Genomic DNA, 24,652 nt, shown 5'->3' on the forward strand with positions numbered 1-24,652 from the left:
AAAACGAGGACAAGACCATCACTCTGATTCCGCGCGCGTTTTGAATTGCGAATTCAATTCAAATCCAAAGTCGCCGTAGACGAAGTTACCGCGTCCATGACAGAGGACAGCGGCGAGAATCGCCGCATGTCGTCGTCTTCTAATCACGAAGAACCGCCGCCGCCCATGCCTACAAACGTGCAGGTAGCGGTGCGCTGCCGTCCGCTGAACAGCCGCGAGAAGGCCGCAGGACGTGGCGCTGTCGTGCAATGCAAGCCCCACTCGAACGAACTAGCCGTGGTGAAGCGCAAGACGTACACGTTCGACCGCGTCTTCGGCCAGTATTCGACCCAGAAGGATGTATTCACGTCCGTAGTGCGCCCCGCTGTGGACGAGGCGCTGGCTGGATACAACTGCACAGTGTTCGCCTATGGCCAAACAGGTACGGGCAAGACGTACACAATGCAGGGCGACCTGTCTCCGGGCAGTGAGACAGCTGGCATCATTCCGCGTAGTGTACGCTGCATTTTCGACGCCCTGGAGGCCAGAGGGGAGGAGTTCAGTGTCCGTGTGTCCTTCTTGCAGCTCTACAATGAAGAACTCAAGGACTTATTGGATCCAGACACAGACAAGAAGCTGAGACTTATGGAGGACGTCAAAAGAGGCGGAATCTACTGCATGAACTTGCTGGAAATCACAGCCACTACGGCCAAGCATGTGTACGAGCTCGTCAACACAGGCGTGAAGAACCGCATTACGTCCGAGACGCTGATGAACGAGAACTCGAGTCGCTCGCATAGCATTTTCACCATTAGGATTCACAGCAAGGAGCACAACGCAGCGGGCGAGGATCTGCTGCGCGTAGGACAGCTGAACCTGGTGGATCTGGCTGGCTCGGAGTGCGTGGGTCGCTCGGGAGCTCGCAATGCTAGAGCGCGCGAGGCTGGAACGATTAACCAGAGTTTGCTGACGTTGGGGCGGGTCATTACGGCCCTGGTGGACAACCTCCCGCACGTTCCATACCGTGATAGTAAGCTTACGCGCTTGCTACAGGAGTCACTCGGAGGACGAGCGAAAACTACAATTATTGCAACATTAGCCCCGTGCGCTGACAGCCTTGACGAGACTCTGAGTACGCTGGAATATGCGTTCCGTGCAAAACACATCAAGAACAAACCTGAACTGAACCAGAAGATGACTAAGGCTGGATTGTTGAATGATTTTGGGAATGAGATTGAGACGCTCCGCGCTGCCTTACGTGCTGCAAGACTGAAGGACGGTGTGTACCTTCCGCTGGAGCAGTTTACCGATATGCAAGAGCGATTGGCAGGTCAGGGTGCGCAATTAACGGAGCTAGAAGAGATGCTTAAGGCAAGAAACTCGTCTTGCAAGGAGCTCGAGGAAGCTGCTGAGAAGCATGCGAACGAGGTAGCAGCACTGGCACTTGAGAAACAGGAGGTGAGCAACAAGTTGGCGGCTACTGAAGTCGAACTTATGTCGACGAAGGAAACGTTGGAGAAGACATCGCAAGAGCTACGTCAAGTACATGCTGTTCTGAAAGCTTTTCAAGACAACGAGGAGACGCTACTTGCGAACGGAGCTACTGCTGCGAAGCTGTACATTGAAAGTGACAAGCGGGCTGCTCAGCTTGTGACGAAGATTGGTACGTAGGCTGTTTCTGCTTCAGATTTTTGTTGTTCCCGCTAATAGCTAATGTTTTGCTTTCTTTTGAATGTAGAGAACACTCAGCGCTCAGAGGAAGCAAACACAGCACTGGCAACGTCTTATCGTAGTGACTCCAAGTCGCAGATCAATATGTTCCTGGAGCGACTGGCAAAACACAAGGAGAGTCAAGAAGGAATGTTTCAGGATGTGTCAAACGCTCTACGTGAGCTGCAGACAGCTCAATCAACAGATGTAGATGGTTTGGTGACGAGTCTAAATGCACTGCAAGGTCTTGTCGAAGAGCGGAGAGCACAGGTTTCTAAAGCATGCGCTGAAGATGACGCCCTAAAGCGTGCACAGCGTGACGAGGTGACCATGTCGATGAAAGAGCAGCGGGAAATTATGCAGCAACAGCTCGAGAAGTTCGTTGAGATGTCAAAGAGCCAAGCGACTGCTATCGTAGAAGACCTGGCCTCGTCTAAATCACGGACTGTGTCATTCCTGGAAAGCGTGCAGTCGACACTGGAGGGTTCTCGCGAAGAGCTGAGCAGCTTCTTAAACGAGCAGAGCGACAAATTGCTAGAACTTCAGGTCGCAATTGACATGTCAATCGAGAAGCAGTCCAAGGAACTTGACGAAAGCAAGGCAGCACTCGCGTCTGCGCTGAAGGACAGCCACGCTCAGCAACAAGAAGAACTAAATGGCATGAAGGCACATTTAGCTCAGTACATCGATAAGTGCATCCAAAGCCAAGCTCGAAAGCTTGATGAGCAGACACTGCTCATTGAAGAAAACTCGAAGAAGCAACACAAGCAAATGGCGTACGTTCAGACCATCACGGAGAAAGAGATGAAGGGCTTCGTGCAGGCCATAGGTGATCAAAACTCAAAGCATGAAAGCGAGACGGTTGGGCTTCGCGAACGTTTGTCTGAAATGCGACGTCAACTTGGTGAGACTAACATGCAGCAAACAGAGCTTATTCGGTCGCACGAACAATTGCAAACCACGTGGAGTAACGACGCTGCAATACTTGCTAAAAGGCACACGGGCGACGTGTCTTCTCTAATGGAGAAACACTCGAAGACTGATGCTGAGGTGTCGAGCAAGAGGCAAGGAGAGTTGACGCAGTTCCTGGGTGATCATGAAGAGCTCCGACAGCTTTTGAACGGCGGGTGCAAGACGCTGGAGGAGGGACTTCAAACTCAAATCGCGAGCACAAAGGGCACGATCGAGGCAGCATCGGCACTTGGAAAGGAGATCGTTGGCGAAGCCACTGATGCGACTACCCAGCAATTGCAAGCAATGGAGACGTACATGAAGAAACGAAAGGTAATTCGCAGTGAGCTCTGGGTACTGCATCTTGCAATCATTGCTAACTGTTGGGCTCGTATTCCCTTGTCTAGAATAATACGCGGACGGGAACCACTCCGATAAAAAAGGATGACCGGCCATTCCCTTCCTTTGAGGCGACTAAGGTTTCGTCTGAGCAATTGAGCGCCGTGGAGAATTCATCCATCCATACCAATGCATTAAGCAGTGCATCGATTTCCGGTCACAAGCGAAGGAGATTGAGCGATGCAAGTATCAACCAAAGCCCCACTGACGACGCCACGCCTGATGTTGAAGCCACCCCTGCGCAAGACGCACATGATATCCCAGTCAGCATCGAGCCCACTGGGGCCGTCACTGCATCAAGCAGCAGCCAGGAATCTATGAGCTCTGCATCCACCGAGTCAAGTACAACGACAAAGGGTTTGGAACCTCGAACTGAAGCCAAACCTGCCACCCCCGCCACTGCAGGAAACACCACTCCGTCCAAACTGAAGAAGGCAGGATTGTCTGGGCTACACAGAAAGAAACCCGTGGTTGCCCACCCGCATAGGAGCATGAAAGTGTCGAGTGTAGGTGCTCGCAAGATCATCAAAACGTCCGCCCTCGCCGCCCCGAAGCGGTACCGAGCCAAGTCGCCTCTAGGAGAGACCGCCAATTTCCGTTAGTCCCATCTTGTAAGCCTATTTGCTCGGTGCGAGCGTGTCAATTTATTTGGAGTCCATGCAAATGATCAAAACAATTTATTTGGAGTCCATGCAAATGATGCGAACAAAGATTCGAAGTTGCTGACGCATGTTGAAGTGGTCCATGCTGTGATTGGTAGAAAAAAAGGCTTGATGAGTGTAACGATCCTCTCTATCCGCAGCTCATTTGGACATCTGCGATGGCGAGCAAGGAGGCCTGGAAGAAAGTGGACGTGGTCGCGGCGGGGGACGTCACCGCGAAGCTTCCGCAAGGCAAGCGGCGCTATGTGACGGCGTTCCTGTGTCTCTGCGTCTCCACAATCTGCTACGCCGACCGTACGTGTGTTTGCAAGGAGCGATGATTCAAGCTCTGGAATCTGATTCTGTTGTTGCAGGTACCAACATGGGCATTGCGTTACCGGCATTTGTCACCAATAAGAAGGAACAGGGCGAAGTACTGTCCGCCTTCTTCTACGGCTACATGTGCACACAAGTAAGTCTGCACGGCTGATCATCAAGCACTGAAGAACTCGTCCTAATGTTGATCATTGCATTTTTGCTGTTGTAGATCCCTGGAGGATATTTTGCTGCCAGATTTGGTGCCAAGACTGTACTGCTAACGGGAGTTGTCGTCTGGACACTGTTTGTACGTGGCTATACATTGATTAACGCTGATTGAGGTGTATTCTGATCCTCAATGTTGTTGTCGTTCCAGGATTTGTCGACTGTTCTTGTCGCTAAATGCCTCACTTGCCTGTTCTTCACGAGGGCAGGAATGGGTCTTGGAGAGGGTATCTTGTTCCCGTGTATGCATCAAATTGCTGGTGCGTGGTATCCGGTACAGGAGCGAAGTCGCTTGGTGTCGCTGGTAGCAAGTGGTTCTGATCTAGGCACCATCTCCGCGCTGATCATTTCGCCCGCCATTATGGCAGCCAGCGGCTGGCAACGCATCTTTGTTGTGTTCGGTATGTTGAGCTTCATTTGGGTCGTGGCTTACGTGATCATGGGCGTGAGTCGACCCGAAGATGACCCCCACATCACCACTGAAGAACGCAGCTTCATCATTCGCAACCGCACAGTCGACCCAGAGACTCATCGTCGTCAGAGCTCGCGTGCTGAATTAGACACCCACGCAATGAACTGGCGTGTATTGCTGACCTCGCGGCCTGCGTGGGCGATCTACGTCGCGCACATGTGCTACAATTACAGTTGGTACATCTTACTGGGCTGGATTCCGCAATACTTTAACCAAGCTCTAGATCTCGACCTGACCAAGAAAGGAGGCTTTGCCGCTGCACTACCTTACATGTGCGGCTACACCGGGACGCTTCTGTTCGGACGACTGGGAGATCTATTGGTCACTCGCGGGTTCCGTGAACTGCACGTACGCCAGACTATGAACGCGTTCTCTTTCCTCGGATGCGCCTTCTTCCTCTTCTCTCTGCGTCTCGCAAAGTCTGCTCCCGTGGCGATAGCGTTACTATGTATGACGCTGTTTACGAGTCGGGCTGCTATGGCTGGATACTGGGTCAACATGATCGATGTGGCGCCTAACCACGCTGCACATGTGATGGGAGTCTCCAATACGTTTGGTACCATCCCTGGTATCATTGGCAATGTGGTCACGGGCGCAATTCTCGATGCTACAGGATCGTGGGATCTCGTGTTTGCCATCGCTGCACTTGTGCTTGTATTCGGTGCTGCGTTCTTCCACTGCAACGCCTCGGATAAGTCCATTTACGCGCAGCCCGGTAGCAGCTACGGAGAAGGATACAGCAGCACCAGCACGGCTTCAAGCAGCTTCACTAGTAGCCCCAGTTATGGTTTATCTCTTTCATCTTCGGAGCTACGGGACGAAGAGGCGAGCCTGCTTGAGAACCCGATGTGAAGATGAACAACGCAGAAAGTACAAGTGTTAACTTTAATGCTCATTTTGTCGCAACCTGTATCGACCCAAAGCGACCTTCTGAAGCTGCTGATGCGAGATCTCCTCGCTTGGGAATCTCTTTTGCATCTCTACGAACAAATCGGTGGCTACCACCCAGTTCTCACGTTGCTCCTCTGCGTAAATCCGTTGTATGTAGCTCTCTGCGTCTGGGTACACACGATAGGCTGTGGAGTCCTGCATCGTAGCGAATATTGGAGCCACGAGGTGGTGTTCTTCTGCTTGATTACACATCTGCATTACTTTATTGAACACTTGGACGCTAGGTGCAACACCGAAGTGCGCTTGCCAATTGGGAAGCATCCGGACAGCACAACACCATTCACCGAGAACTTCCAGTGAGTCCAACAACTGCGTCACGACAAATTCTGGTGGGACCTGGCCCGTCGCAGTGTGCCATTTGTGGAGTAGTATCGGAGCTTCAACGACCCGGTCATTGTCTTGCAACGACGTGCAGGCCACGAGGTACGCAGTAAAACTGGAGTCACTCACGAGATCACTTTTCAGGTTAACAGCGTCCTTACCTCGATCGCGATCAATAAGTCTGTCGAATATGGCGATTACACCTTCCGAGTCCTCATTCACGCTGCATACAGCTATCGCACGCTCGTACGTTGTTATATCGGGTTTCACTCGACTTCGTTGCATGTCCTGAAGTAGGTCAATAACACTAGCACGAGCCCACGTAGCCTTCTCACGCTGTTCAATCGATAAAGTCGGCCCCACTGCGGCGTCTTCAGTTTCAATTATTTTACCCGAGTCATCATTTTCCAGTTCAGCTTCCTCACTATAATTTTCCTCGTAATCTGCATCTTCGTCCTCTCCTTGATTGATGTTGTTTTTTCTCCACCATGCAGCTCGTTCTCCAGATCTAACGAAAGCTTCCAGTGCAGTATTGTAAGAAATGATATCAGGAGCCACTCCGTCCTTGTGTCGAATTATTCCTAAAACCTCCAGGGCACGTCCAGGTAAAGCAGCTTCCACGCACGCCAACAGAATCCGGTTGTATATACTGATCGAAACTCTCCCGAGCTTTTCTTCCATCTCATTCGCGATTTCCCAGGCGCTGGTTACGTAGCCGACACGTGCGTACGCGAACACCACGGGCTCGTAGGTTTCAATTGTAGGTGTAAATGCGCCTGACGTCTCGATAGCTCGAAAGAGTTCTAGCGCTCCGTCCGGATTCTTTGAGTTTGCACACAGTTGCATTGCTCCACTTAGAACTTTCAGCGTTGGTTTATAGCCGTCGTTGGTCATTAAATGGTCCAGAAAGCTCAGACCCACGTCAAACTGCTGTTGAGTCGCACAGGTGGCAAACATCAACCCGAGAGTCGTGTCATCAGGCTGAAATCCGCGCTTCTTCATCAAGTTAAAAAGCGCAAACGATTCATCCACATCACCAAGTCGGTGATAATAATCAAACGCATTGTTGAACACTCCAATGTCCAGAGATACAAGGGGAGCGTCACGACAAGTGGAAGTGATAAACTCAGACATCCAAGCCACCAGTTCCCCCTCTTGGCCTATTATAAAGTCTTCGTCCTTTTCCTCCACATCGTCCATTCCATCATCGTCATCAACTTCAACCCCAGTGGTGCTGTTATCTTCTGGGCTTTCTAAATACGTAGCGAACAATCGAAACAGCGAGTAATACGTCCCCGCTTCTGAATCGAGTTTTTGGTCTTCGGTGCACCATTCAAAGAATGAAAGCGCTTGCATCACTGTGTTCAGCCGTGTCTGAGAACTTCCATTAACTCCGTTCTTTACGCTTGTGGTATGCGCCTTGATCACCGTATTCATGGTCACTTGATCAGGGTTTACATCGTTGTCGAGCATTTCATTCACAATAGTTTCAATCTCATGAATATCTCCTCGAACCGCGCAAGCGTTCAGCAACGCGTTGTAACTCCACGTAGTCGGCGCACATTCCATTGAAGATTCTGCGTATTTTTTCATCTTCGTAAGGACAGACACAGCATCAGCCAGTTGACCCTGTCTCCCGCAAGCACCTAACACGGCATTAAAATCATTTGCACTTGCGTTTTTGGCGCGAATCATTTCATCTAAAAGATGTAGCTTTCCCTCCAGTTTCAAGGATTGTTTTTGGATAGATCGGTCAGTCTTAGGGGCAGGAGTGTGCAAGTGCATTCGTTCCACGGCACGCTCAAGGCTTTGCTCCTGGCTTCGATTTCGAAAGAAAGCTTCTTGATGTAACGGCGTCATTCGGGTCCAGTCTTGTTCATCCAGCGCCCATACTACAGGTGGAGAAATAACGTCACGTTTTGCGATCAACCCCTCCAGTTTTAGCGTGTTTCGTGCGTCTCTTTCAACGTCAGTAACAAATGTATCTTCTTCGTCGGTCCTTTTCACAAGACCAAGCACAAACTCCGCTGCGTCCCAATCCCCACGCTGCCGACAAGCATCAGCCAGTGAATTCACCACTTGGCGCTTCAGCGGCAGCATTATCGTTTCCGCTCGAGGGAATTCTTTCTCAACACCACGCAAATATTTTACCGCGCCATTCACAGCACCTTCACAAAGCAGATAATACACCATCGTCCGGGTCATGACAGTGTTGGGAACCAAGCCGAACTCATCCCGCGCGCGTTTCACTAGCTCCAGCATCACCTCCGACCGTCCACTATCTCGTGAGTACACTCTCAGCATCGCATTAATCACCAAAATCGTCGGTTTAATTCCAAAAGCCAACATCTCGTCGAAATACCCTTCTGCTATGTTCACGAGCCCTTGTTTCCTCGCACAACAGTTGATCAGGAAGCCATAGATCCTATCATCTGGCTCTCGCCCACTCTCCTCCATTTTCTCCAGTACATGCCTCGCACTGCGTAGATGTCGGGCTCGACTACACGCTGCCATCGCCACTTGAAAACTCTTCTGGTCTGCACACCCTTGAGCCACCATGACGTCCAGCAGCGCCAGAATGCGGGTCAAATTCGCATTCACCAGGGTCTTCTGTTGTCTGCAATAGTGACGCAGCAGCAAGTTGTATGTGAACGGCCAGAGCACGGCCCTTTCCGGGTGTCGTCGATGCAGAGTCTCAACAACGGCCCATGCGCGATTGAGGTCTCCCTGCTCCAGGGCCTCCACAACTCGGCGGTTGTAGAACCTTCTACCTCTCTCCGACGGCAATGAGTGCTCCACGTCTTTCACGGCGGCGCGTAGTCTCCACGACAAATTAGAAGCTTCAGCAAGTCGCTGCAGCGCGCTGTGACGAGCTTCTTGGCCATCATTCGAAACTAATACTGCGAACTGACGAGTATGAAGTCCTTCAACTGATAGAACAGCGTCTCTACTACTAGCACTGAGTGAACCAGCGAGTGAGGAGTTGCATATCCGGCGCAACAGGCCGCGCCGGAACGCCATCACCTGCGCCCCAGCCATTGTGCACCTCCAGTCTTATAAACCGCTCAACAGCCTTTTCTTCCAATCAAAGTGTAGACGCATTTGATCAACGAGAGTGATGGTCTTTCGCGCAATTTGGCCAATCATTGCAGCCTTTCCACACTTTGAACACGTCCAGAAACATGCTGCGTCGACGCGGTGGCGGCGCGCAGTTCAAGCCGTTCGTGCTGCCCGTGAAGGGCAAGGCAGCGCCCGTTCAGACTCAAGACGATGATGGGGATGCATATGAAGATGCTGAGGCCGCCAGCAATCGTCAGGCGCTGCGTAGTGGCGCGTCGCTGTCTGTCAAGCGGCTCCCATTCCTGTCTTTCCTGGTGATGGAGCCCGAACGCCGTGCACAGCGCGTACGACGTCCATTCAAGTCACCGTGTGGAGAAAGTGGCCGCACACAGGAGAGCAACCGCCTGCTTCAGACTAAGACGCTCGGAATGCGACGACGCTGGGGCTCTTTAGTGTTGAAGCCCATGGTACGCCATGACATGCCGCCTGTTGAAGTGGACGTCGAGGAGATCGAAACGCCCGTTGAGCCAGAGCCTGTAACAGTAGAAGAGCCTGCTCCTGTTGCAGCTCCAGTAGCCGATGCGCCACCTCCACTTGTACTATGGCAGAGTGAGACGGACCCCGAGATTAAAGTTGTGGTGCCCGAGATCGTGGGCAAGTTCCTGCGTCCTCATCAACGGGAAGGCGTACAGTTCATGTTCGACTGTGTATGTCAAGTGAAGGGCTTCGACGGTCAAGGATGCATCCTGGCTGATGATATGGGTCTCGGTAAGACTCTACAGAGTATTACGTTGATGTATACGCTGCTGATGACCGGCATGGACATGAAGCCGACGGTAAACCGAGCTATTGTGGTGTGTCCGACGTCGCTAGTGAAGAATTGGGACGACGAAATTATCAAATGGCTACATGGACGTGTGAAAACAGTGGCGCTGTATGAAGCCAAGCGGGAAACAGTGATCAAAGGCATTAACCAGTTTATTGAGGGAAGCAAGAGGCCACGACCCGGATTCTCTGCCCAAGTGCTGATCATTTCGTACGAGACGTTCCGTATGCACGTCCAGAAGTTCGCAGACACACCAGCTTGCTGTGAACTGCTAATTTGTGACGAAGCCCATCGACTCAAGAACGCCAACTCACAGATTAACAAGGCACTATCGTCCTTGGCATGTCGGAAACGTGTGCTTCTGTCTGGTACACCGATGCAGAATGACCTGGAAGAGTTTTTCGCGATGGTGGACTTTACGAACCCAAATATTCTTGGCACGCCAAGTGAGTTTAGGAAGAATTACCTGGGACCTATCTTAATTGGACGTGAGCCGGACTCAACGGACCGAGAGCGAGAAGTGGCGCAGTCGTGCTCGGCTATGCTGTGTGAAGTCGTGAATCAGTTCATTCTGCGTCGAGGCAACATTCTAAACGCCAAACACCTTCCACCAAAACTAATGCAGGTGATTTGTTGCCCGCTATCTCCACTTCAAGAGCAACTCTATAATCATTTCCTGTCGTCCAGTGCTTGTCGTGATATGATGAAGCGTTCGAGCGCGAACGTTCTGTCTTCTATCACTGCGTTAAAGAAGTTGTGCAACCACCCGCTGCTTATATTTGATGAGATGGGGAAAACCAATACCAAGCTTCCTGGGTTTAGCAACTGTGCTCAGTATTTTGCATCGGCGAAGGAATCCAGACGAAGCGGAGGTGATGATAACCAGCATCGGCGAGGATTTGGTGGACGTACATGTTACCCTGAGTGGTCCGGAAAGATGCTTCTACTCGACCGATTGATGTTTTCGATGAGAAAAACAACAACAGACCGGATCGTGATCGTGTCGAACTACACTCAGACGTTGGATGTGGTCTCTACACTCTGTCAGGAGAGACATCTGCCATTTGTTCGTCTGGATGGAACGACTTCTGCCAAGAAGCGAAAAAAGCTTGTCGACACTTTCAATGACCCGACAACGAACTCGTTTGCGTTCTTACTGTCAAGTAAAGCTGGAGGCTGTGGTTTGAACTTAATTGGCGCGAATCGATTGGTGCTCTTTGATCCTGATTGGAATCCCGCGACAGACAAACAAGCTGCTGCTCGGGTGTGGCGTGAGGGGCAGAAAAAGATGTGCTACGTGTACCGCTTCCTAGCGACGGGGACTCTGGAAGAAAAGATCTTCCAACGTCAGCTCTCCAAAGAGGGGCTTCAGAATATCGTCGATGATAAAGAGGAGGTGAACTCGCTGTCTTCTAAGGACCTCAAGAGACTGTTTGTGTTCCGGAAAGACACCATGTCCGACACCCACGATCAGCTGAAATGTGATCGTTGTCAATGGAGAGATACTGGTAACGAAGCTCCATCCGTAATAACGATCGATGGTAATGATGACAATGGGAAGGAAATAGGAAACGAAACTTCGCCTGATCGAGGTACTACCAGTGACGAGGACGTTGACAAGGACACAGACAAAGGATATCATCCGCAAATTGGCATGCCACCAGAAGAAGATTTGAACAGTTGGGGGCATCACCGCTCCTATGCATCAGTCGACGACGAAGTGATGCAGGCAGCGTTACAACAAGTGCAGAATGACCTTGTGAGCTTTGCTTTCAGTTGCCGCATTGACTGGGAGTTGCTTCAAGAACATCAAGCTGAAAACGAAGAAAAAGACAACCAGCGTGATGAAGAGCGGAAGCGGAAGCGTATGGAGATTATCGAGGCTGCGAAACACCGTGCTGAACAAGAAAGCAAGACCAAACGCCCAAAAAACAAGAAACGCAAAAGTATCGACGATTCCGACGAATCTGAGGCTGGATCAAGCACCGATGAAGACGAACCTGACGAAGTTTTGGGCGAAAGTGAATCAGAAAGCGAACAAGAAGACGATTTTCTGTCGCGACCTCGCACTTCCGAGGCCTCTGAAGTTGACATTTCATGTACTCCAAAGCCACCACTCCGACGTCCTGTGCTATCGACGAGCTCACTAGAGGAATCGTCTCATCCGGCTCCAGTCCAGTCTGAACCAGCCGCCGCACCTGCCAAGATAAAACGGAGTGTGTCATTTGCTCCGGAGGTTGACGAAGGCTCATGGTCACCGTCGAAGAAGCGAAAAACAAGCGACTTCTCCGACTCCGAAGACGAGGATGCCTTCGTCGAGAATGTCCTTAGCGATCACCGCCGCTCAGCCCGTGAAAAAGTCGTAGATGCGGGCGAACAGCACAGCACAAATAAGCCTGCGGCTGCTTGGAGCTGTTCACGTTGCACTTTGATCAATCTGCAAACCAACGCCAGCTGCTCAAGCTGCGGCCATCGCTACCGACGAGCTCGACCTCAAATTATCGATCTGGGCGACGATGACGATGAAGACTGGTAGAAATAACGTCATAGAATTTATTGTCATCGTCTTTTATTCTGCATTGATGGCAGTCTAACACTGTAGTTTACTCAATAGAAGCTCCCTTCTTCGACCGAGGAAAAGCTTTAGCGACTGTTGTAATCTCCTCACACCTCAGTGATTCCCATAGGTCATCCGTCTTCTGCGAGATCTCCCGTTTATCTTTCTGAGGTTCCTTCTGCTTGCGACGTGCCATCGATGGCCGCTTTTTAGAATAAACATTCAGGAGATCAATTTCAGCTGCTTGCAGGGATTTCCATGCATCTTCAGCCTCGCCAGCAAGTGCATTTGACGACGATGAGGTGGTGCTGGCAACATTATTGAGTGTACACTGTTGAAAGTTCGGTGTCAACTCGTCCTCCTCCTGATTGCGCTGTTGCAGCCGCTCCAGCAACGGAGCAATGGAAGGGTTACCAGGTTCAAGTTGCTTCACTGCCGATGCGTCCTCTATTGCCAGCTACAAAGATTATAAACGGTGTGTCACTGGAAAGATACTTACAGATGCGTACTATTCCATCCTACCTTCCACTGCCCTCTGCGCTCTCGTGCAAGTGCTCGTCGGTAAAATGCCTTTACACAAGACGCATCCTTTGCAATCACAGAGCTGCAGTCCTGCTCCGCTGCAGCTAGCGTGGCCTCACTACTCTCGTCGTTAGGTATTTGGACCCATGCCCACGCGCGGTTCAGTCGCACTGCAATTTCGAGTCGTGCGGCGGTTTCATCAACAGGACCGGAGTCTCGCAGCTTATCGAGTACGGAGGTGTAGACTCGCACAGCCTCATCAAAGCGTTGCTGCTGAAATAGAGCGTTGCCCTCGTTCTTCATCGCCTCCATCACATCCATTATTTATGCCCGTATCCAAGAGCAGGAGTTGAAGCGAGCCGCACCCTTTCGTGTTCCGCGTCCTAATTCGTCAAAAGGATGTGCGCATGTCGATTGGCAGATTCTGAGACTAATTCGCCATTTTGGCCAATCACCCAGTACTGACACCCTGACACGCTTTTTAGACACTATTGCACACATTTTGACCCGATCCTTAGTCTAATTGTACAGACACACCGGGCTTCGAAGTATGCTACGAATTGTAATTTACTATTCTAAGTACGAATTGAAACTGTAATTTACTATTCTAAGTACGAATTGAAACTGCGTCTACGGTGGGACTCGAACTCACGCCAACGAACGTCTGGCGCAAAGCCGCACCACTGTAGCTATCTGAGCCACTGGCAGCAAACAATTCCTTGGCACCAGGACACAATAAAACACTTGCCGACTCCGCTCGTCGAGAAGTAAAGCATTTTTAGTATAAATTTGTTGGAACGGTGCGCTGCACGACACAATAGTAACTCAACAGTTCTGTCCTAGTTTGCGTCTCTAACAGCCTAGGGGTTCACGATGCTCTTGGCGAACGCCTCGACGTTGGCGGCACGGGTGGCTGTGTCAGGTGCGTCCTCGATGATCTTGACAATCTTGGAGCCGATAACAACGCCATCCGCGAGAGCGCTGGCCTGTACGAAATGCTGGCGGGTCGATAGACCGAAGCCCAGCGCTAGCGGGTGCTTCACGTTGGCACGAACTGCAGCGAGTTAAACAGAACACGTTAGATCGACTTTCCACCATGCATAAAGCCGCAACAACAAGGAACTTACTCTTAGCCATGAACACATCGAGGTTCGGCGGCAGTTCATTACGTGCGCCAGTGACACCCGTGAGGCTCACGCAGTATACGAAGCCATGAGCCACAGAGTCAATCAGCTTCATGCGCTCCTCTGTCGTCGTAGGGGACACCAGCGGGATGTAGGCAAGTCCGTGCTTAGCTGCGTCATCACTGAGCGACTTGGCCTCCTCAGGCGGCAAGTCCACAATAATGAATCCGTCCACTCCAGCTGCCGTGCCGAAGGAATGATGATCAGTTAAATGAGTGCAAACACCTCCAGCGTCAATTGCAGTCGTACCGTTTTGGGCATCGGGGCAGATTTTGTCCTCTCCGTACTGCATGATGTTGTTGTAGTAGCCCATGAGCACCACCGGCGTGGTAAGACCCTTGCTGCGTGCCTCACTCACTGTGGCCAGGACGTCATGCAGCGTGATGCCCTGGTCCACGCCCACCTGGTGGGCGCGCTGGATGGTCGGGCCATCAGCCTGCGGGTCCGAGTATGGGATTCCAACCTCAATAATGTTGGCGCCACCACGCTGCAGCCCCAGCAAGATGTCCACCGTGTCAGCCTTGGTCTTGAAGCCACAGGGCACGAAGGTGATGAAGGCCGCCGTGTTGCTAGCCTTGCGCTCAGCGATAACTTCTGAGATCGTCGGTCTGCAGCAAACCAGAGGAATATAATCAGTAAAAATGTTGTTAAACCTGCATGAAAACACTGAGATGCCGCCCGTACCTGCTCATGTTGCTGCGGTTTGCTACTTGTGTGGAGATTCTGAGTATGACGCTGTGGTTTGATGAAAAATGCAGACGACACTCTGCCCCGCAAAACGACATTCTCTTCTGCAATTGGTCATAAAGGGTTTAAAACGCAATTTTGACCAACCGCTGATCAAAATGATGCGCATAATCTTGATTTTGCGCATAGAACCCCTACCAACCAATCGGATGTGACGATGGTGATGGCAACGTCACAGTGCAACAAGAATTTAAGCAATTGAGCTGCTAAAGCAACAGCATGATACTGTATTAATCTACACGCAAGCGTTTCTTGTGCAATCCATTCTTTTTGGGCTGGATGTGGCTGCGGATGCCGCAGGTGGAACAGATGGGCCGGAACTCGCAAAACAGCGACAGACACACGGGACACACGTACGCCGTGGAGATGACTTCGCGGTGGCAAAAGCACATTGCACGAAAGTCCACTGAGTCCTGCGACGGCAACTTCAAAAGTTTGCGCATGGACGGATCTGGGAGATAGATCGAGATCAGATACTGCAGCAGTCCGCTGTGGTCGTTAGGCTTGTAGTAAATACCGCCCGTAAGATACGCTGCTTGCTGCATGAACGACGAGTGCTCCGTCGAAAGGATGCAGGCATCCACTGCAACGTTCTTCTTCTGGGCCGAGAAGATGCCGTTCATGATTGCAATATAGTGCTCCGACACGTCCGGAGACTTCTGGATGACCAAGATACGTGGTCGCAGATCCGGCTCCTCGTTAATAGCACGATTAATGACTGCATGCCATTGGATAACAGTGTTAGTTTCTATATCATAATTTGTTCAACATTGCAGCAACTCACAGCAAAGTGAGCGCGATAGCGACGCAGCAATGGCCGTTTGGTTGGGCTTGGCTGGGTCCAGAGGAGCGTCGCTGAGCTGCTGCAAACGTTGCAAGACGCCAGCGTTGACCTTAGCAGCCTGTTCAGCACTCCCGGTAGTATCGTCTTGCTCTGGATCCGGATATAGCATGGTGCTCTTGCCAGCGTGGGCCGCAATGATCACAATGCGGTTACTGCGATGAAGGAGCAGGTACGAGTTGACGAACACGAGCGTACTGGAGATCAGCTGCTGCAGCCCGGCGCGGTCAGCGGTACTCCCGCCCAGTGCGAACCAGTGCACGGGGTTGGTGTCGATCACGAGCACCAACAGGCCTTCGTTGGCCTCGCTGCTGATCGCTCCGTTCGCCTGCGCCATACTCGATCACGAATTATGGATTGAGTTTAGGTTTTGTACACAAAAATTGCAGAAGAAGTACCGTAACATTCACTTTATGTGCATTAGTTACAACTACTGAGACCTAAAGGTAGTCTGCTGCATTAAAGGCTCCAGAACATGGTGGAGACGACACCAAGGACAGCGGCGAAGCTGGCGGCCACAAGCTGCGACGATCCATTCTCAGTCGAGATGCTGGACGATCCAGCCTTATCAGTACTCGAGGACGACTGGGTAGTAGAGGTGCCAGACGTGGTGGACGTGCCCGTCGAGGTGCCGTCGCCAGGAGCGACCGTGCCCGCACCGACGGTCGTGCTCGTCGATCCAGAGGAAGTGGTGTCAGAGCTGCCTGACATCCCCAGATCTCCGTTCTTGGTGAACTTGAGGCTCTCGTACGCCGGCTTCATCGTTCCCTTCTCGTCGAAGATGCCGAAGTGCGACTCGACCGTAGTAGCATCATCCGCCTGCTCCTCCTTGTAGGGAGTGTCGAAGCCCGCGAAGTAGTAATACTTCCAGCCCTTGGACTCGGCCAACTGATAGAAATCGTTCAAGTAGATGGCGCCGTTCTCCTCTGAAGCCACCGATCCGTTCGTGGCCGAGCCACCCGTGGGCCAACCCGTCTCACTGATGATGACTTCCATGTCGCCAGCCATCTTGAGCAGAGGCTGGATACGCTTGTTGAACTGTGCCGCAGCCTTGTCGGCCTCAATCTTCTCCCAGAAGGGGAACTGGTTGATCGTTACAATGTCGCCGGCCTTAAGCATGTCCGGGTACTGCACGAACGTGTCGATGATGTCCGTGATACTGACTGGCACGCTGATGTCGTTGTCCGACATGACCTTCTTGAAGTCGGTCACGTACTTGATAGCCTGCTCAGCCGAGATGTCCTCACGGTACACGGCCTCACTACCAACGTTGATACCCACAACGTTGCTGTCGATGAGGCCAGCGCTGATCAGCTCCTTGAAGGCCTTGACCTCAGCGTCGTACACCTTCTCGTCCTCGGACACCCAGACACCAAGCCACACAGTGAGCGACAGGTCCTTGGCAGCCTTGAGCACGCCCGTCACGTCGCAGTCTGAAAGACTGTAGGTGCGCACGTTGGACGTGATGGTGCTGAGGACCTTGAGGTCAGCAGCGATGGTGTCCGCTGACTTGCACTTGCTGGGATCCCAGTCCGGGCCCTGACGCAGGTCGTAGTTGAGACCGTAGAGCTTCTGGTCCAGCGCCGAAGTCGAGGACGCCAGAGCAGCCACAGCAGCGGCGGAGAGGGCGAGCACGCGAACCATCTTGTCTTAAGATCGAAAGGGGGAAACCTGAGTTATACCGCTTGAACTCCGTCGAGGAAAGCAAATCGGTGAATGGAGAGAGAGAGTCAGCTGACGCGCAACGCCAGATGATTCGCAGACGGTTTGCGGGAAATCGCAGCTCCTTTTCCGCCAATGGAAATGGCCTGAGTTATCGCCCCGTTGATAAACTGCAATGGGTTGAAGTAACCAACGCACCCAAGGCGCTGCGTTCGCCACCAACGTTAATGCATGGAGGTACGTTGGAAGACAATGACGAAGCAACGTGCAAGGATTAATAGCTACTGCATCTTCTGTCTCCTTTGCGATCTCCGATGGTGCGGTAATGGTGATCGTTTGTGCACGGCGGTCAGAGCACGGACAGCGGAAGTCCGCTTTTTACTGTTTGAACGCATGCGACTTGACGCTCGCTGTAATGTATCCATGTCGTGCGTTGCAGTCTGCAGAGCGCTGCTCATGACGTCGAGGGACGGAATGAGTGGCGGCAGTGCCTCGATTGTTTTGGCTGTAGTACTGAGTCTCCCCGGCGTCACGATCTCGGAATCAATGTGATGCGTTGGGCGCGACTGGAAAATGAAGTCTCGAAAGGTGATTTGTTACTGATTAAAGTTATTGTCAGGTTCGCGACGGCCAGCAAAGGAGTTGAAGATCTGCTCCAATGTGGTCTGCGAGAGGCTGTACTCCTTGATGCCCAGTCGGCCTTTCGCGGCTTCCACGACCTCGAACATGCGCGATAGTACAGCGGCTATCGGCTCTTGACTTTGCGTTGAAGCATCGATGGCCTCACTTCTTGGAGCAGTCACTTTGTACCGACAGAAATCCGCCTGACGTTCGATGAGAGCGACGCCGTTGAATCGAGTATGAAGAAATTTATCCAAACGCTGCACGCTATCCTCCAACAACCACCAATTGCAAAAAGATGCAATATCGACAGCACAATTGCCTCGGTTTAACTGTGTGGAGAAGCTTGCAATCGCATGGTCTGCATACGATGTATTACCGAGCGCTGAGCATACGCCAACAATCTGTGGAGCTGTGATCTGGATTCCATCGTTTAGAGTAGGAGTCTGAAGGTGCTCACAAACAAGCTGTACCAAGTCAGAGTAAGCGTGTCGAGGAGGCAAATCCAGTTTACATTCCAACATGAACCCGTCCCCAAATCGATTTTTCAGGTGTGGGATGCTACCAAAGCACCGCAGAGCACCGTCCACCATGATCCCAGCCTTGCTATATAGAGCTTCGCACTCCTCCATGGAATGTGTAGTTAACATTACAGTGGACTTCCTAGATTTCACCGACGCCTCCAAGATAACGTCCCATAGTAATCGACGTGAGAATGGATCAACACCAGTTGATGGTTCATCCAGCACCAGAACACTTGGGTCGCCTATCATCGCGATCGCTAGTGACAATTTGCGCTTGTTGCCACCACTCAAACTACCTGCAAGTTTATTGGCGAAGCTTTGGATCTGAAGCTTGTTGAGTAAGCGATCCACTTCCATCTTGAGTCTGTCGTTGGTATCGAAACCTTTGAATCGACCAAATAGCTCAAGATGTTCACGGACTGTTAGTAGATCAATCAGAGCGTCAAATTGGGGACAATAGCCGATCGAATCGCGGGCTTTGCTTCGTTCCTTGCAGATGTCAAAGCCGTTGATCATTGCAGTGCCCGATGTCGGTAGTAAGTCGCCTGTGAGAACTTTTATAGTTGTCGTTTTGCCAGCACCATTCACTCCAAGGAACCCGTAACATTCGCCTTGCTGCAGTCCAAATGAGAGGCACTTCACAGCCTTTTTTCCGTTCGGATAAACCTTCTCAAGCTCGAAGATCTGGACGACTTCAGAGTTGGCAGCAAGCGACCTATAGCTCTCCTGTACTCGTCGAGCCTCTGCAGCCACGTCTGGATCGATGTTCTCACTGGCAATCACCCTGTCTCCGGTGAATTTCTGCTGAATATGGAGCCTGGTACTGGTACATGGCACACGCGTGTACATGCGTCGTGCGGTATTGATCTTATCCATGAACTGAACGATACGCCAGCGTACGGTTCCAGCTTTAACAGCATCAATCCCTACGGCAAGGAGAAGAAACACCGGACATTCGATCAGCAAATACCAAATGTCAGTTCCAGCCACATCAGCATCAAACGCACTGCGTGGTGAGCTAGTGAGGCCGAACAGTGCTAATAAATCTGCCATCAGGACGTTGAGAAATCCATTTCCAAAGGCAAACAGAGGCGAGCAACGCCAAATGTAAACCAGAACTTCGTTCGCTGGTCGGGTCGAGTCCAGTGAGTTCATCGTGAAGCTTAGAAGTAGCAGCAGAAGACCCAGAAAGAAGTTGATCATAACTGTATAGAGTAAGCACTCGCTTGGCTTCTCCATGACATGAGATAACAAGTACGTCCACGGAGCAATGGCAGTGCCAAATAATACGAAGAGTGTAACCATGGCGGCTGGCACGTCTCGAGTGCACGAGTCACAAGTGTCTCCGCTACTGAGGGACTTCGTAACGCCATACGAACGAAGAAGCAAAAGCGTCGCGACCATCGGCACGAGATATAAAGCCATGTCGAAGATGAAATTCGACAACCAGTACGCAAAAAATGACATTCCAGAAAGTAGTTGTTGGTACTTGGCGTTCTGCTCCAGATGCTTCTCCTTGACAATGTAAGGCATCATTGAGGCTGGTATGAAAGTGAAGGCGATTACGATGAAAATCACAGCAGGGAAACTCAGATATGAGCTAAAGATTGAACGTGTCTTGAAAGAAAGAGGTAGCGGGTGTGAAGATACACGTATGGTCACGTTGGATTTCGACCCGCTCGACGCCTTGGACAGCAAGAATCGATGGATAGCACTGTCAATCATATGCTTATACGTCGGTGCGGCGTGAGTAGAGGAACCATTGGCAAGAATGTTGTAGCTCAAAGTGTTCGTAGTTTCGGAAGCATGTAACAAGTAGCCACCAAACTGCCCTTTAACGCCAGCCCGTGATGGCAAAGCGGTCATATTGGCATCGGAGTCATATCCGTAGCCCTTTCCAAAGATCAACTCCGCAAGGCGAAGATTGTAGCCGGTTGTGTCATTTGCCTCGATAGCAGGTGAGTCGTACGTGACCCCGAATACTGTTGGTGTAGTTAATGCGCTATACACAGTCGTGTCCATCTCAAGTTCGTATGTATCACCTTCCGAAAAGTATGTTGGTTCAACCAGTTCAGAACACCATGCAGTATTCCCACCATTATTCAGATCAAGGTTGCCAGGGCAGCCAAACGGAACTGGAGTTTGCAGGGCAAGTGAATACTGCACGGTTGGAGATAGCTCTAACTTCGGGTCATTCAGTAATACCACAGAGAATTTCAATGCCGAAAGACCGACGAAGATAGCAGCAATCGGAAGAATCGTGCTGAAAAATAACATGTTGAAATCACGCCTACCGCATTGCACCCGTTTACGAAGCAAAGCCTTCATCTGGTTCGAAAATGTCCGGACTGCTCGCGTAGACGCAAACTCGGAATGCTGCAAGTCAGTATGATCACCCTCTACTGGGTCTTTCATGGCCATCGCTGCTTCACGGGGTTGAACAATAATGGACACCTTACCGTCCATTTTCGCATCTTCTCGATTTTCTTTGGCTAGTACCTCAGCACTCCCGCTCTCAGCCACTTTCAGAAATATTTCTTCGAGCGTGGTGACTGAGATGGCGAAAGAAACAATACTAAGCTCAGCCTGACGCGACTCCAGCTCACGAAACAACGCCGGAAAGCCAGCAGATGCTTCAAAGGGTAATTGAAAGGTTAACTCCGTGCCAATATCCGACGCGATGATCGCTTGAGGCACATGCTGTTGAATTAACGATGCGATCGAGTGCGAAGGTACACCATTATCACTCTGTCGCACAAAGCTGAGTCGATAGCCCACTCCAAACCGCTTCTTTAGAAACAACGAAGAGCCAACGCATTGCAACTTTCCCTCCGCCATAATAGCGATCCGATCCCCAAGAATGTCGGCCTCATCCATGAAATGGGTTGTCAAGATAACCACGCGTCCTGCGCGATTGCGCTGTATAACCTCCCATGTACTTCGACGACTGTAAGGATCCATGCCTGCTGTCGGTTCATCGAGAAAAACAACGGTACTATCACCGAGAAAAGCGATGGCAAGGGACAGTTTTCGTTGCATTCCACCGGACAGCGCGTGTGATAGAACGTTGGTCTTATCTGCTAGACCCACTTCGTTAATCTTCTTGTTGATTTCCGCAGCAAGTTCTGTTGAATTCGTAAAGCCCTTCAAACGACCGTAAAATGTCAAATGCTCCTTCACGGTCAGATCCGGGTAAAGTACGCTGTGTTGCGGACAATAACCAAGAGAGCGGCGTATTCTACGCATATCAGTGACAACAGAATGACCACGGACCCAGGCATTTCCACTGGATGGTCTCGTCATTCCAGTAAGCATAGACATTACCGTCGTTTTCCCCGCTCCATTATGGCCCAATAGACAGGTGATTTGACCCTCGTACAGCTTCAAATCGAGCCCGTGCACTGCGATTTTCTTACCTCCAGGCACCGAAAATTCCTTTCGCAATCCAGATATGACCACTGCACGCCCATTCCTTTCCTGAGTCTCCAATTCTTGTCGAACAGCTTCCACCGTGTCATTATTCGTTGCCGGTAAGTCTCCTATCTCTTCAGCAGACACTAATTTGGAAGCTTGAGGACACCAATACCCTTTTGTCAAGAAGAAATACCATTTCTCCGCCACTCCAAACTCCTGTGGAACTACTTTCTCGAAATATTTTCCAAGTAGAATGTAGAGCACAGTGTCGAGAATCTGCATCCCAATTGCATTCGCAAATCGAAAATTGTTGACTTCTTCGCTGGTATTATCATGGTTCACCCCTACTCCAAAGGATTCGAGCTTCGCAATCACTCCGATGCCTTGTGATAGTGAAATTGGTGGCAATAGCGCTGCGCATGTTCGACTGGCTTCGCTGGTATCGTCGCTGAAGCTGTAGGATAAGAAAAACATGATGAAGAACAGACCCATACCCGCCAATGATCCCGCTCGTGCTCTTGAAAAGAGACTACTGATCATGAAGCCATAACTGAAGCTGCTAGTAGCAAAAGTGAAGAAAAAAACGAAGAGCAGTGTTGTATCTGAATTGGGGAACAATAGACCATGAGCTCCAAATGTTTGCAGCATTGCCCCAAGTAGTAAGATTGGAAGATATGCAAACATCCAGCCAGCAAACAGCTCCGTATCCTTCGCTCCAAGAATCCGCATGAGTTCTCGAGATCTCGTTTCTTTCTCGATGAGAAACGACACGATAACACGCGACACGAGATACAGATAGGAGAGAACGAAGCCTATGGGAAACACTACGGCGATCTTGTCAAAAAATGGAGCGTACCGAAATGACTGCGTTGGAGTTCCGTAGACCCCTGCGCCATGGTACGATTGAGGAGCCATTCGCAATGGTATTAGCAGTTTTTCCACACTTAATGGCGGAATCGTATCCACAGAGACATTCGGGAGAGTCACCGATGCGATATTGGTAATCAGATCCTTGACCGAGTTCAGCAAAGTGAAGGCCGTACCAATGATCATATCTTTTTCGAGTTGCTCGAGCAGCCGACGATCATTCTGTGCACTTGCAGCCATCACAGCCTGATCGATTTGACACGTTCCATTTGTTGTCTCGGACTGTACATCCCACATTGGCATGCAGTTGAGAAAGCGTGCCACTAGGGTCTGGAGCGTCATAAAGCCTCGAGTTGCATACTTCATAGTGTTTTCCGCGGGTACAAATTTTGAAATGGTGTTGGGTCTCGGCTTCTTGGTCTTTGGTACTGCAGAAGCACTTCCAGTCGAGTTAAATCGCAACGAATATGCAATCGAATATCCTTCCAAGTCACCAAAAGTAGAAATGTCGTGCGGAAATTCCTCAAAAGCGATGGCTGCGTAGATTTTTGGGTGCCGTACTTCTGTGCCATATTCTTCACTGGTCACATACGTCTCCAGCGCTGTTTCATTGTCGAAAAATATGTGCGAATCAGCAAAACTTGGGATTGTCAAGAGCGAAATACTCCTCACGGGTGGAGCAAGAGCGATGCGTGGGTACCACGTTTCTAATGCAGCAGCGAAGTATTCTCGTGTATATGGCGTATCGGGGGTTATCGCAATCTTGTATGGCACAACTCTGCCCTTACATGCATTGGGAACATGATAAGTTGTGCGCTCAGCTCCGGTGTAACCAAACAGCAGGAACTTTAGAGCACAATCCGTGAGTCCGTCTTCTCCTAGTTCGGCGAGGTTGTTGCCTTCCATGAGAGCTTGCAGCGATAAACTCAGTAGTAATCCAGGCATCGTCGTTTCAGTGAAGTAAAATCTTGGAATCTGGAGACTGCTACTGAGCGTCTCTAGCAATGATGCAGCCGAAAATGTTCCACCCGACGAGTTGTTGCTGCCGCTTGCACTATTTGAATCGTCCGGTACGACGATTCCTGCACTGCTCAAACCTTCATTTAAAACGGACTCCATATCTGTCATGGCGTAGAGATTCCAAGTAGATCCGTAGGTAGAAGATGACTCGTTAACATCGCTTGTGGCCCATCCTGCAGGGATAATCAAGTCTGGCTCAAACCTTTTAAGTGCCACGAACAGCAAGATGCATAGTAACGGATTGAGAATTTCACTCCACGTCGCGAACGGATGTCGTCTCTTGACCGTCCAGTTCTTGACCACCAGAGCTCGTAGCACCGGCAGTGTGCGGCCGGTTCTCATTCGTTGCCACTAGAGAAGATAGACTGCAGCACAAAATCTGGAATGCACAAGCACTAAATCAAAAGTACAATGATAAAATAGTAAGGAAAAACGGACGCTATATCGGCTATTCCTAGTGTTTCAGTAACGTTGGCGTCATCGTTATCAATACTTTAGCAGGTTATCTCACTTGTCTGCTGCCTCTTTTGCTTCACGTTTGGCTTTAGCTGCTGCTATCTGCATGAGTTAACGGCGATTAATGTGTTAGTAAAGAAAATTTGCTAGCTTCATCTCTTCTGCCTTACCTTGGCTGCCATTGCCTCTTTCCGGCTACCGAATTTGCGGTTTTTGCCGTGGATACGACTCGCCTGTCCACTGGCAGTAGTGGCCGCGATGGCCTGCGCTGCCGTCTCCTCACACGCCTGCTTGAGCTTGAGTGCTACCCGCTTGTGCTGGATGTCCGCCATGGTCGCAGAATCTAAAATGCCAGAATACGTTGATAAAGTTTACTATAAAACA

The 24,652-nt window shown here is 50.8% G+C and overlaps 10 protein-coding genes across 12 annotated transcripts; 3 read left to right on the forward strand and 7 right to left on the reverse strand.

Annotated features, from left to right (window-relative positions):
* The first annotated feature begins 34 nt into the window (after window positions 1–34).
* PPTG_10947 (hypothetical protein) lies at window positions 35–3,740 on the forward strand. Its single transcript, XM_008906475.1, has 3 exons — window positions 35–1,642; window positions 1,718–2,973; window positions 3,048–3,740. The coding sequence occupies exons 1-3, from the start codon at window positions 97–99 to the stop codon at window positions 3,639–3,641; spliced, it is 3,396 nt and encodes a 1,131-aa protein (XP_008904723.1). The 5' UTR covers window positions 35–96; the 3' UTR covers window positions 3,642–3,740.
* Window positions 3,698–9,042, reverse strand: PPTG_10949 (hypothetical protein). Its single transcript, XM_008906476.1, has one exon. The coding sequence runs from the start codon at window positions 9,004–9,006 to the stop codon at window positions 5,581–5,583; it is 3,426 nt and encodes a 1,141-aa protein (XP_008904724.1). The 5' UTR covers window positions 9,007–9,042; the 3' UTR covers window positions 3,698–5,580.
* On the forward strand, window positions 3,766–6,346 carry PPTG_10948 (hypothetical protein). 3 transcript variants are annotated; one of them, XM_008906477.1, is made up of 4 exons: window positions 3,766–3,995; window positions 4,055–4,152; window positions 4,228–4,305; window positions 4,375–6,346. In XM_008906477.1, exons 1-4 carry the CDS (start codon window positions 3,860–3,862, stop codon window positions 5,545–5,547), a joined length of 1,485 nt encoding a protein of 494 aa, XP_008904725.1. In that variant the 5' UTR covers window positions 3,766–3,859; the 3' UTR covers window positions 5,548–6,346. The 3 variants fall into 3 exon arrangements, with proteins under 3 accessions (XP_008904725.1, XP_008904726.1, XP_008904727.1); XM_008906478.1 differs by having other exon boundaries at window positions 3,766–4,152; XM_008906479.1 differs by having other exon boundaries at window positions 4,228–6,346.
* Window positions 9,043–9,076: 34 nt separating the features above from the next.
* Window positions 9,077–12,511, forward strand: PPTG_10950 (hypothetical protein). The gene has a single exon (XM_008906480.1). The coding sequence runs from the start codon at window positions 9,150–9,152 to the stop codon at window positions 12,387–12,389; it is 3,240 nt and encodes a 1,079-aa protein (XP_008904728.1). The 5' UTR covers window positions 9,077–9,149; the 3' UTR covers window positions 12,390–12,511.
* PPTG_10951 (hypothetical protein) lies at window positions 12,400–13,253 on the reverse strand (the record flags this gene model as incomplete). The annotated part of the gene is made up of 2 exons (XM_008906481.1): window positions 12,400–12,867; window positions 12,933–13,253. The coding sequence occupies 2 exons, from the start codon at window positions 13,251–13,253 to the stop codon at window positions 12,457–12,459; spliced, it is 732 nt and encodes a 243-aa protein (XP_008904729.1). The 3' UTR covers window positions 12,400–12,456.
* Window positions 13,254–13,623: 370 nt separating this feature from the next.
* On the reverse strand, window positions 13,624–14,876 carry PPTG_10952 (tryptophan synthase, alpha subunit). The gene is made up of 4 exons (XM_008906482.1): window positions 14,801–14,876; window positions 14,366–14,724; window positions 14,060–14,296; window positions 13,624–13,986 (listed from the first exon to the last, which is right to left on the reverse strand). The coding sequence occupies exons 1-4, from the start codon at window positions 14,806–14,808 to the stop codon at window positions 13,793–13,795; spliced, it is 798 nt and encodes a 265-aa protein (XP_008904730.1). The 5' UTR covers window positions 14,809–14,876; the 3' UTR covers window positions 13,624–13,792.
* A 176-nt stretch (window positions 14,877–15,052) lies between these two features.
* PPTG_10953 (hypothetical protein) lies at window positions 15,053–16,064 on the reverse strand. Its single transcript, XM_008906483.1, has 2 exons — window positions 15,648–16,064; window positions 15,053–15,581 (listed from the first exon to the last, which is right to left on the reverse strand). The coding sequence occupies exons 1-2, from the start codon at window positions 16,039–16,041 to the stop codon at window positions 15,094–15,096; spliced, it is 882 nt and encodes a 293-aa protein (XP_008904731.1). The 5' UTR covers window positions 16,042–16,064; the 3' UTR covers window positions 15,053–15,093.
* A 99-nt stretch (window positions 16,065–16,163) lies between these two features.
* Window positions 16,164–17,348, reverse strand: PPTG_10954 (hypothetical protein; the record flags this gene model as incomplete). Its single annotated transcript, XM_008906484.1, has 1 exon — window positions 16,164–17,348. One exon carries the CDS (start codon window positions 17,346–17,348, stop codon window positions 16,164–16,166), a length of 1,185 nt encoding a protein of 394 aa, XP_008904732.1.
* A 614-nt stretch (window positions 17,349–17,962) lies between these two features.
* Window positions 17,963–24,154, reverse strand: PPTG_10955 (hypothetical protein; the record flags this gene model as incomplete). The annotated part of the gene is made up of 1 exon (XM_008906485.1): window positions 17,963–24,154. The coding sequence occupies one exon, from the start codon at window positions 24,152–24,154 to the stop codon at window positions 17,963–17,965; it is 6,192 nt and encodes a 2,063-aa protein (XP_008904733.1).
* Window positions 24,155–24,319: 165 nt separating this feature from the next.
* On the reverse strand, window positions 24,320–24,600 carry PPTG_10956 (hypothetical protein; the record flags this gene model as incomplete). The annotated part of the gene is made up of 2 exons (XM_008906486.1): window positions 24,320–24,370; window positions 24,439–24,600. 2 exons carry the CDS (start codon window positions 24,598–24,600, stop codon window positions 24,320–24,322), a joined length of 213 nt encoding a protein of 70 aa, XP_008904734.1.
* Window positions 24,601–24,652: the final 52 nt, after the last annotated feature.

This window comes from Phytophthora parasitica (genome assembly GCF_000247585.1).
Source record: "Phytophthora parasitica INRA-310 unplaced genomic scaffold supercont2.23, whole genome shotgun sequence".
Taxonomy (NCBI): domain Eukaryota; phylum Oomycota; class Peronosporomycetes; order Peronosporales; family Peronosporaceae; genus Phytophthora; species Phytophthora nicotianae.

What these genes read in the sequence shown, in the direction of transcription:
- PPTG_10953 (XM_008906483.1), bottom strand. Translation starts at nt 16,041, where the DNA reads ATGGCGCAGGCGAACGGAGCGATCAGCAGCGAGGCCAACGAAGGCCTG. An exon ending in GCTATCGCGCTCACTTTGCT is followed by an intron (nt 15,582 to 15,647) that starts GTGAGTTGCTGC and finishes AATGGCATGCAG; the next exon opens with TCATTAATCGTGCTATTAAC.
- PPTG_10950 (XM_008906480.1), top strand. Translation starts at nt 9,150, where the DNA reads ATGCTGCGTCGACGCGGTGGCGGCGCGCAGTTCAAGCCGTTCGTGCTG.
- PPTG_10947 (XM_008906475.1), top strand. Translation starts at nt 97, where the DNA reads ATGACAGAGGACAGCGGCGAGAATCGCCGCATGTCGTCGTCTTCTAAT. An exon ending in TCAGCTTGTGACGAAGATTG is followed by an intron (nt 1,643 to 1,717) that starts GTACGTAGGCTG and finishes TTTTGAATGTAG; the next exon opens with AGAACACTCAGCGCTCAGAG. An exon ending in CGTACATGAAGAAACGAAAG is followed by an intron (nt 2,974 to 3,047) that starts GTAATTCGCAGT and finishes TCCCTTGTCTAG; the next exon opens with AATAATACGCGGACGGGAAC.
- PPTG_10949 (XM_008906476.1), bottom strand. Translation starts at nt 9,006, where the DNA reads ATGGCTGGGGCGCAGGTGATGGCGTTCCGGCGCGGCCTGTTGCGCCGG.
- PPTG_10952 (XM_008906482.1), bottom strand. An exon ending in CTGCCCCGATGCCCAAAACG is followed by an intron (nt 14,297 to 14,365) that starts GTACGACTGCAA and finishes TCGGCACGGCAG; the next exon opens with CTGGAGTGGACGGATTCATT. An exon ending in CGATGTGTTCATGGCTAAGA is followed by an intron (nt 13,987 to 14,059) that starts GTAAGTTCCTTG and finishes AACTCGCTGCAG; the next exon opens with TTCGTGCCAACGTGAAGCAC.
- PPTG_10948 (XM_008906477.1), top strand. Translation starts at nt 3,860, where the DNA reads ATGGCGAGCAAGGAGGCCTGGAAGAAAGTGGACGTGGTCGCGGCGGGG. An exon ending in CACAATCTGCTACGCCGACC is followed by an intron (nt 3,996 to 4,054) that starts GTACGTGTGTTT and finishes CTGTTGTTGCAG; the next exon opens with GTACCAACATGGGCATTGCG. An exon ending in TTGTCGTCTGGACACTGTTT is followed by an intron (nt 4,306 to 4,374) that starts GTACGTGGCTAT and finishes TTGTCGTTCCAG; the next exon opens with GATTTGTCGACTGTTCTTGT.